This window comes from Amaranthus tricolor, chromosome 8 (genome assembly GCF_026212465.1).
Source record: "Amaranthus tricolor cultivar Red isolate AtriRed21 chromosome 8, ASM2621246v1, whole genome shotgun sequence".
NCBI classification, from domain to species: domain Eukaryota; kingdom Viridiplantae; phylum Streptophyta; class Magnoliopsida; order Caryophyllales; family Amaranthaceae; genus Amaranthus; species Amaranthus tricolor.
In genome coordinates this window covers 16,058,833-16,069,531 of record NC_080054.1, presented here as the reverse complement: position 1 = coordinate 16,069,531, position 10,699 = coordinate 16,058,833, and the positions used below count along the sequence as shown (strand labels likewise).

At 25.6% G+C, this 10,699-nt stretch overlaps 1 protein-coding gene across 1 annotated transcript; it reads left to right on the top strand.

Moving 5' to 3' along the window:
• Nucleotides 1-1,103: 1,103 nt before the first annotated feature.
• LOC130820897 (transcription factor RAX3-like) lies at nucleotides 1,104-2,932 on the top strand. The gene is made up of 3 exons (XM_057686441.1): nucleotides 1,104-1,315; nucleotides 1,561-1,690; nucleotides 2,128-2,932. The coding sequence occupies exons 1-3, from the start codon at nucleotides 1,180-1,182 to the stop codon at nucleotides 2,786-2,788; spliced, it is 927 nt and encodes a 308-aa protein (XP_057542424.1). The 5' UTR covers nucleotides 1,104-1,179; the 3' UTR covers nucleotides 2,789-2,932.
• Nucleotides 2,933-10,699: the final 7,767 nt, after the last annotated feature.

The window sequence follows — 10,699 nt, the reverse complement described above, 5'->3', positions numbered from 1 at the left end:
ACTTTGTTTACTTAAAGCGCCAAGTAGCCAACAACACACCTATAAAATTGGGTATTTGTGCTGCTTTCCTTGACATGTACACATGTATTAGATTTCGTTCTACAAATAGATTATATAGATTATACCCATTTGTTTTCCTATAATCCTAATAGTTATTAGCAGCACGAAATAAGAGGGAAAAAATAAGATAAATAAAATGAAAAATAGTATAAAAAAACGCGTACCATAAACAAGAAATAAAAAATATTGAAAAACATATGAAAAAATATTAAACTTCGACGTAAAATAAAATTTATTTTCAGTATTAAAAATACAAAGTAAATAAAAAAATAATTATATTAAAATAATTTTACTATTGGAGTAAGAAACGTATCTAGTATTATACAAAGTAAATAAGAAATAAAAAATATTGTAAATACATTAATGCTTTATTATTAGAAAGATAAATTTTCTCATTGTACACACATATACATTATACATATAGTCCACAACACACTTTTACTTTTGTTTGGGTTACATTAATGTAGGTGAGAAAATATGAGAAATTAGCAAAAATAAAACTCGTGTTGATGTTAGAAAAAATGCTACATACTGATCTAATTCAGATAAGATTTAATTTTTAATTTTTTTTTTTACTTAAATTTTTTAAAAAAATAGGAAATGATACAGGGGGATGCTATACTATCATGAGGCTTGTTTGTCTTGTTGTGATTTCACATTGTTTCTAGTAGATAGGCCCTCTTTATTATTATTATTATTATTATTATTATTATTATTATTATTATTATTGTTATAATTATTATATAATTAATACATAATTAATTAGTACCCATAATGTGGAAGAAAGATAATTAAAAGTGGTAAGGAAGCATTAAATATAATATATTAGATTCTAGACTATATGAAGACAATGAACAAAACTCTAATTAACTTTTACCTTCATTTCAAATTCATTAATAATATTTAATCATAAAGTGGGATCCTTTTTTTTCTTTTTATAATACAATGACTTGTTCAATATTTTTATATTCTCCAGCTTATATTATTGTCTTTCCTCACTTTACCATTATATATACACCCCAAAAGGACACATAATTGTAGGACAAAAAATCTATCACAAATCAAGAAAAACCTACGCACATAATTTTCTACCTAAAAAACACTAAAAAAAAAAAAAAAATGGGAAGAGCACCTTGTTGTGACAAAGCTAATGTTAAGAAAGGACCTTGGTCACCTGAAGAAGATGCTAAGCTCAAAGCTTATATTGAAGCTAAGGGAACTGGGGGTAATTGGATTGCATTACCACAGAAAATTGGTAAGCTTTTTTCTATTTTTTATTTTTTCCTTATGTTTTCAAATAAACTCGAATCATTATTTAAATTAATTAGAGTATATGTTGGCATGATTTATCCCACATCACTTTATATGTTAATGGATACCTTCTTTTCATTGCTATATGATTTTGGGATGGTATGCTGACAATTACAATAAGTCCAACTAATATTAACAATATAATTTACAAGGGTTTAAATTAAATAAATAAATTTTTTGGTTGATCAGGTTTGAAGAGATGTGGAAAGAGCTGTCGTCTTAGATGGTTGAATTATCTCCGACCTAATATTAAGCATGGAGGTTTTACTGAAGAGGAAGAAAATATCATCTGCAACCTGTATATCAATATTGGCAGCAGGTATCTTATGATATTAATTAATTTATATATATATATATATATATATATATATATATATATATATATATATATATATATTGAAAAAAAAATATATTTTCACTTTTCTTACATTTTTTGGGTGGGTTTAGCATGATATATAGATAAGACAGCTCTAACGGGTAATTCAAATAGACAAGTGATAGCGGCTCAAAAATGCTGAAAATCTAATAATATTGCAGTAAAGAGTAGAAAATAAATTTAGTTTAGTTGGTCAGATAGTCATCTTTCACATAAATGTAACGGATATTTTTTTATCTACGTATGATCATACCAAAATTTTGTTCTATTAGAAATTAATGGGGATTCATGATTAGATTTAAAAATTTATTCATTTAGTTTATTGAGTAATTATTTTTTTGATATTGATACACATGAAATTGTCCGTACAAAATTCACAGATGGTCAATCATTGCTGCACAATTACCAGGAAGAACTGACAATGATATCAAGAATTACTGGAATACAAGGCTTAAAAAGAAGTTAATTGCTAAACAAAGAAAAGAACAACAAGCAGCATACCGTTTTGTTGAGCAGGAATTAAAAAGGGAGAATGAAACTTTTCTGGTTAACCAAACCATGAATCAAATCCCTAATACATTCTGGTCTGAGCAACAATCATGTATCCCTCCTATGATAGACCCAAATCAAGATCAAATCACAAGATTCCTGATGAAATCATCAGGAATGTTTTATGATGATCAATCTCATCCTCAACTCATAAACAGTAATTATGATGATCATCATCTTTTTAATCATGTGGGCACATCTGATCAGATTGATTCATCATACACCCAATTGGTTAATAACACTAGTTATTATTATGATCATGTTAATGGAGTGGGACCCACTTCAGATCAAGAACATGAAAAGTATTTTGCAGAAATTGAAGCATACTTAATTAGCAATCAGCTTCGATTCGAGGATGGAATCGATATGGGTAGTAATAGCACAAATAGCGATTCTGGGGTAAGCAACAGTTGGGGAGAAATGTGTTCTTTGGTTAATACACCTGTGTCTAATTTGAATGCTTATCAGAATGGAACATTGCAAGCATTGTAGATCAGTCCTCAGATAATTATATATAGGATAGTAATATTAATTACAATTATATGGTGTAAATTTGTGTTTGGGAATATTTTGTTGTTTTGATTTTGGATAAGGTTTATCAAATTTTATTTTATTTATAGATAATGTTTTTTGTTACGTTATGTATTATATATCCAATGCTTTTTTTTTTTATTTCACCTTCATTTAATTTCTTTCTCCAATCTCCATCATGATTTATTTCTATCACTCATATATATATATATATATATATATATATATATATATATATATATATATATATATACCCATGTTAAATCTTTAATATTGATCTGACGCATAATCTTAATGTCATAAATGTTTAACATAAATAAATGTTGGAATATATATGAATTAACTACATATGATAGGTTCAACATTAAATCATGAGGGCTTAAAGTTCTCCCAATTTAAAGTATGCATACTCTCTTGTCTCATTGATTTTTGAATAATTGTTAGTAAAATTTTGCATTGAGAAGCAAATATGGGGAAGTCAATGGGGAAAAGAGGAATACAAATCTAACAAATTCATCCACAAAGGTTTAGAAACTTCTCTGAGCATGACTTATGATATATATCTTCTTAGCTTGTTAAGTAAGTGCACCTTATATATTTCTGATTATATGCTGATATTAATTAAAATAAGTCCAATTAAATTTAACAATTGAACAAACATAATTATTTTGTTGGTTTTTTTCTCAATGGTATTTGCAACATTAAAATTAAGGAAATGCAATACAAAATGTAGAATATATAGTTGGAAAGGTGCATAACATTTGGACACACCCAGCATAACCGATGCAATATATTAGCATCAGAAAATGGCAGCATTCTTTTTGTCTATAGTTATTCCAGCAACCAAGGCAGCAAATATTAATGTGAGCATTAATATCTTGATTAACTCATTCTTGCAATCATTCTTCACTTATTTATTGAACAAATGATAGTTTTATCATTCACAAGGTTACAGAAATAATAGCATTGTCAGAGAATCGATCAGATGATTGTATTTATTAATGCTTGATAAATAAATCTGTTAGTAAAGGAATAATGTCAGATTAATTGTATATATTAATGACGCCTAAAGGATAATACATATACTAATTATTACTCCCTCTTTTTTTTTCTTCCCGTTTACTTTTTTCACAACTTTTTAAGTAAATTTTAAACCTCAATATCTTTAAATACACATAATAAAAAATTATAAAAAATACAGAATAAAAAAGTATACATTAAGATGAATCTAACGAGATCTTACATTGATATATATTATCTTCTAAATGTGTCAAAAAATTAATCAAATTTTTCTCTCCTTAAAAAAAAATATTTTAAATAGGAAGAACATTAGAAAATAGAAGTAGTAATTAATAACAAAAAATGCTTGTACGTACACATATAAAATTAAGTATATAGAATTATCATCATCATTGTCGTTATGCAAATGCGTATACATCCATAGTGAATTAGCAATTTAGTGATACTATATGACTTGCTAATTAGCTATCAGGGTAGGTTTTAACAAACATGTTCAATATATTTGACCGTATAGAATCCCGAAATATTTAACGCTTCAATATTAAATTCTTTTGTAAATATTTAGTGTTTAAAGATACAAAGTTATTAGAAAAATAACATAATTTTTAAAATTACATAGAACCTTAAAATAATTTAACAATTTTTGCCCACCCCTACTCAGAATTATTGATTAGCCTAGAGTTGTGAACTTTCCCTTCTACCCGATAACGATTCGATTCTCATCGATAATAGGAAGTATCATTTGTTTGAGCTCATAATCAATTTACTAGTTAGGAATTTGCATTGATTGTTGCTTAAGCTAAGGAGTGAAAATGTACACATTTTATATAATTCCCCCTATTTTATACCATCTAAATTATTTTGAAAGACAATAAGAAGTAAAAATGTCATAGTAAAACATCTTAGCAATGTAGGAAAAGCTTAATCAGAGCTACCCATGGAGGTTCAAGCATTGTGTACAATGTTTAATGTTTTCCATCAATAATACTTTGATTTCAAATTAACGGACTACTTTAAAAGGACTTTTTAAAAATATATACTTAATTATCTGAATTAAGTCATAGACGATGATATATATTTGTTTCCAATAATAGTAAATTAATAACAACCTTTTTGTACGAATAAAAGGGTAATTAAGGCTACTTACATCAGATCTTCAACTCTTATATAAGTGGAAATATAATAAGCCAATAACAAAATAAGCATGGAATGTATATTAATTCATTGAAATATAGTATGGTCTGCAATAAGTATATATTTCATGGGTCATTATTTATTCTTAAATTAGTTTATAAGTCTATAAAATTATTAGTTGTCAATGATAAAATTAATTAAAGACTAATCATTTACCTAATAATAGGACGGGATAATGCTAATCCCACTTGTGTTTGTTTTCCAAAATTGCCCCCAATTTGTTAATTAATGACGTTTAAAACCGAAGAATACAGTCTTGCAAATAAAAAAAAAAATTTATAAGAAAAGTATACAAATTTTATAAATGTTCATTAATTAAACAACGTTTGATGTTAAGGTTTCGACCATTAAGCTTAACAATGAAGGTCAATAATACTTTCCAGTAATGAAGCATGGAGAATAAGACTATAAGAGTGACTAGGAAAGTGTAATATTGAGAATAAGATAGAGTACGTACGTACTATTTATACCAATAAATTTGTCTTATTTTCAAATGACACGAAAAATAAAAAGTTAATTATAGTATAAATTATAGTTCGTAATAATGTATTTAAAGATAAGAGAGAATATAACAGTGATAAAATTTGTTAAAAATATATTTATGTATTATTTATAATCTTTTTGAGGAGCATTTTTTATTTCATAAAAGTAAAAGATATAAAAAGGTACACTAAACGTCATACAATTTCTTACTTACAAAATAGGTTGTATTTACCTAGAAGTGTATGTATATGACCACATATAGGGATACTTCCAAATACAATGGACTCACTTTTAGTTCTAGAAAGCGCATGACATGTTGTATATTTTCATAACTACATACATGTAAATAAAAATAGTAAAACTATCCATTTCAATACACAATATCAAAGAAAGAGTCTTTTGGGTTCACTCAGATTAATTAACTAGCATTAAATAATTGTACTCTTTTGATTTTTCTCCGTCAGTTTATCTCTCGATTTCTCACTAACTCGTTTTATCGTGGGGTCTTATTTTGTAATTGTACATAATATTGATGATCTCACACCTATTTCTTTTCTCTTGATTCTTTTTTATAGTTCCATATGAATTTATCGTCGTTATTGAGCACTCATAATTTTAGAGAACTTTAAAAAGTAAAACAAATTAAAAAAACACACTACAACCAAAAATCTCTTATATAAAAAGGTAAAATGTAGCTATTAGCCTATATATTCTTATTTTTTATAATAAAAATAGAGTTACTATATAGAGTATACTTTAGAAAAATACAAGGGTAGGATTAGTAAGTGAATTTGAAATCTAGTATCATTCGAGTAATATTTTCTATGTCCTTACGACGTTCTTAATGTTTTTATTTTTATTCAATTTTTTTTAATCTGTGATATTTTTAGTTTACGTAATATTTCAATGTCATTATTTTATTAAATTTTTTTTTCACATAATTTCATTATATCTATTACTTTTTAATAATCGCGCAATAATATGGAGTAATAGTTAGCTGCAGATGCAACGTTACAGAAGTCAAAAAGAGAAAAGACAAATAAATCACAAACCTAAAAAGGATTGACCTAGTCACCCGGTTGCAGCGGTGAAATGTAAAGCAAACACCCAAAGTATTCTGGGTCAAAGTTACTAATACTTGGCTTTTGTGGAGTTCTCGGGATAAGAGACTAATCACCACTATTTGATTCTAGTATTCTACAATACCACCACTAACTAGTGAGAACTCTTACAAAATTTAATTTAAAGATATTCATTTAAATTATTGGGTTGATTTTAATTTTGATGCGTCAAATTTGTTTAAAATTAAATCTTATTTCTAAATTAGTTTATATAATTGTAAATTTATTTTTAAATTTAAATTATATTACAAAGTCAGATAAATAATAAATGTCCGATTCTATTTTGAACAAATTTCTAGATTATATGTGTAAATCCAAACATTTGAAACTTACATGCATGGCGTGCGTTTTTGTGTTCCTCAATGTTATTCCCGATTCCTTTGTTTTCAAGTATCTCGAGAATCTAACGGTTCATAATCATTGCTCACTAAACTACTCACCCTTGAAGTCTACTATTGGCGGTGACCAAACCAGATTTCTTGAAAAGTCAGCAATTATCCTTTACGGTTCTTATTTCTTGTCTTCATCCGTAGGAAATATTGGAGAATGCGAATTTGTTACAAATTTCAGAGTTAAAGAGACTGCTGAAATATAGTTCTCCATTGGCACTTATTTTATATATTATATGTTAATATTATATGTTAATTTGTAAGAAAAAATATAGTTAACTAAAATTTTGTATGGATTGTCTAAGCGCATATTTTTATAATATTAACTATTTATAATTTTTAGATGCGTATTGCAAATATATAAAATGATCAAAATAACACATTAAATTGTGTAAAAAGTCAAATATAGCAAGTATAATTGATATGGAGAAAGTATTTCCTCCTTTATTTTCTACTTGCACATAGTTGACTTGACTTAAACACTATTTATCAAGCAGATAAACTTTCACATATTGTCAGTAATTTCGAAGTTAAACATAGTCATATGAGATCTTGTTTAATTTCTCTCGATTCAATGTTTATTAATTTTTAGTTTCCATAATTTTGTGATATGCATAATTAGAGATGTTCCCGACTGAATTCGTACATTGAGGGAAGTGAACAATGGTGCAAGTAAAAAAAAAAGGAAGTATACATCTAAAAAGACGCTCCACCTTTCAACACTTGATTTTAGGATGGAAATAATTTATTAAATTTATGTGTGATCATATTCTTTTGTGAAAAGTATATATAGATCCGTCAATTGATTTATAAAATTACAGGATATTATACTGAAGACAATATAAAAAATGTAATCTTATAAGCTATTGATGTCGGAAACAAAACTCAATTACTTTATAGACCGACAACGAATTCATTAAGTTTACGTATGATCATACTCTTATGTGAATAGTATGTAATGTGCGAGATGGTATTTCTGAGAAATCATTTTTAATTGGATCAATTGATTATGTATTTTTTAAAATATTATAAGTAGGCATTAAAAATGATGTAAGTAGACATTTAAGATATTGAAAGTAGGCATTAAGGATAAGATAAGTAAGTATTAAGTAGAATGTAAATGGACATTAAGAATACGATAAATATGCATTAATCTTTAACGGAGTGAACTTAAAATATATCTCTCAAAGAGACGGTCTCTCAACAAATTAGCTATTTATAAAATTACAGGATTGCATACTTTGGTTAATAGAGAAGTAGATAATCAAGCTATTCCACCCAACAATACTTTATTTCAGACAAAAACCTCCATTAGTTTATAGGCCAACAACAAATTAATAGAATTGACTAATTAAGGATTGCATGTGCATAAAAATCAAGGTCTTTGGTCTTGGAGAAAAACAAAAGATAAGTCTTTAATGCCAATGGAAAACACTCATGAATACATATAATTGGAAGATGCTAAAAATGACTTAATGAATTCACTAGGAAATATAAAACAATAAGTTGGGAAATACGATCCCAATCCACTAATTTACTCAATCCCATAAGTTAATAATTATATTAAATCAAACAAATTGATTTTATTTAAGTAAATGAATCAATTGTTTTCATAAGTTATGGTTGAAATCGGGACCCTAAGTAAGGTAATCATTTGCCTATGGTCGAGAGTTAGAAAGTGTCTTAATATTTAAAATTTCTCGTTAATGAAGTAAGACGTTGAAAAATTTACAATTTATGATTAGTTCTTTTATCAATTAAGAAGTATATGACATGTCTATACTTTATAATGATAATTATATATATAGAGTCCATCTCTGTTATTTTTCAAACACCTATTAAAATTTAAAATCATTTATCTGTAAAATTTTAAAGTAAGAGATTTTTTTATTGACCGAGTGCGAACAATTTATTTATGGCATAATAAATTTCCTTGGAAATATTTAAGCTTCCATATATATTCTACTAGTATAGAACCCGTGCATTGCACAGAATTTTATAGAATACTTTTTTTAATATGTAAATTTTAAATAATTGTGCAATTGCATATATATTATCATAATGAAAGTATTGTAATATAAATAAAATGTAATAATGTATTCAAATTGTTTTTAACAATTAATGAATCAATAAATAATAAAATAATAAAATAATAAAAAATAATAAAATAATAAAAAAAATAAAATTGCATGTTATCATTATGAAATAATAATAATTTTAAAAATTATATTAATAATATATTTAAATCAATAACAACATAGAAACTCAATTCATTTTAGATGGAATGTAACTACCAAAAAAACTTTCCTAATATTACTGGAAAGTAATCTATTTGATTGTAAAATTTATTGTATTAAAAAAATAATGAATTTTTTATACTTTTTATTAATATAACAACCTAATTATTCTGATTGTAATAATATATGCTATAATTATATTTATGAATTTCCTGACAATTTCATTGTATTTTGTATTAAAGGAAATAGTTAGATTTTTTTTAGTATAATATTTTCAAAAGAATAAATTACCATTTTTCAATAATTATACTAATTTCAAATGGAAAAACATTTTATATAAAAGGAAAATATTGAGATTCTGTGCTTTTTGTCACTTATATTTAAGAATTAAGATTACATAGCATACAACTGTTAGGCTGCTATATATGTCAGTTTGGATTACCAATTATTTTGCTGTATTTGGCGAATGGCTCTTAGATTGACATTTGTTATTTAGCAGCAAAATTATAGTATTGTGTTGTATGATATTCTGTGCATGTTGTCACTTATATTTAAGAATTAAGATTAAATAGCATACAACTGTTAGACTACTATGTCAGTTTGAATTACCAATTATTTTGCTGTATTCGGAAAATGGCTCTTAGATTGACATTTGTCATTTAGCAGCAAAATTATAATATCGTATGATTGCCAATATTATAATAAATCATCTTTAAACTTTTAAAGAGTAACCTTTGAAACTAGGAAACATGACTTAGAAAATCTAACTATAATAATCCCAATTTTTGATTAAACATGAATAATTTTAATTTTAGGGTTATTTTCCCAAGAACATTGTTGCCTAAATTGATTTTTACAGTTTAATTGCTATAAAAAATAAAAATAAGAAAAATTCAAAAATATAAAAAACTAAATGTTAAACTTACATGATATCGATTTTTAAATTTTTAAATTTTTAATCTTTTTATAATTTAATTTTATATTCACTTGTTTATTTTTTAATGCAATATGACTTGTTGTATAGGTAAGAGTTTACCTTGGAGCATTTTTAATAAATACCCCTAATAGTTGAGATTATTCATGATTAAGTAAATGTTGAATTTATGATAGAAAAATAAGTAAAAAATTATAATATTTTGGGTAATTTTTCCATGAAACTATTGTACCAAAAATTTAAATAAATTTCCCAAAAACTATTTTAAGGTTATTTATCTTCTCATTGTTCCCACATTCTTCCTGATAATGAAATTTACTAACTCAATTTTTTTTCCTTTTAACTCATTAACACATTTTATTTAGTCCCTTATGTTTTGTCTTATTTTTTCACTCTCTAATACCAAAACATATAGTGAGGATTATATTGATTAAGTACTTGCAATATCTATATATAATATCATCTCAAATTCATAATTATAAAAAGCATTATCA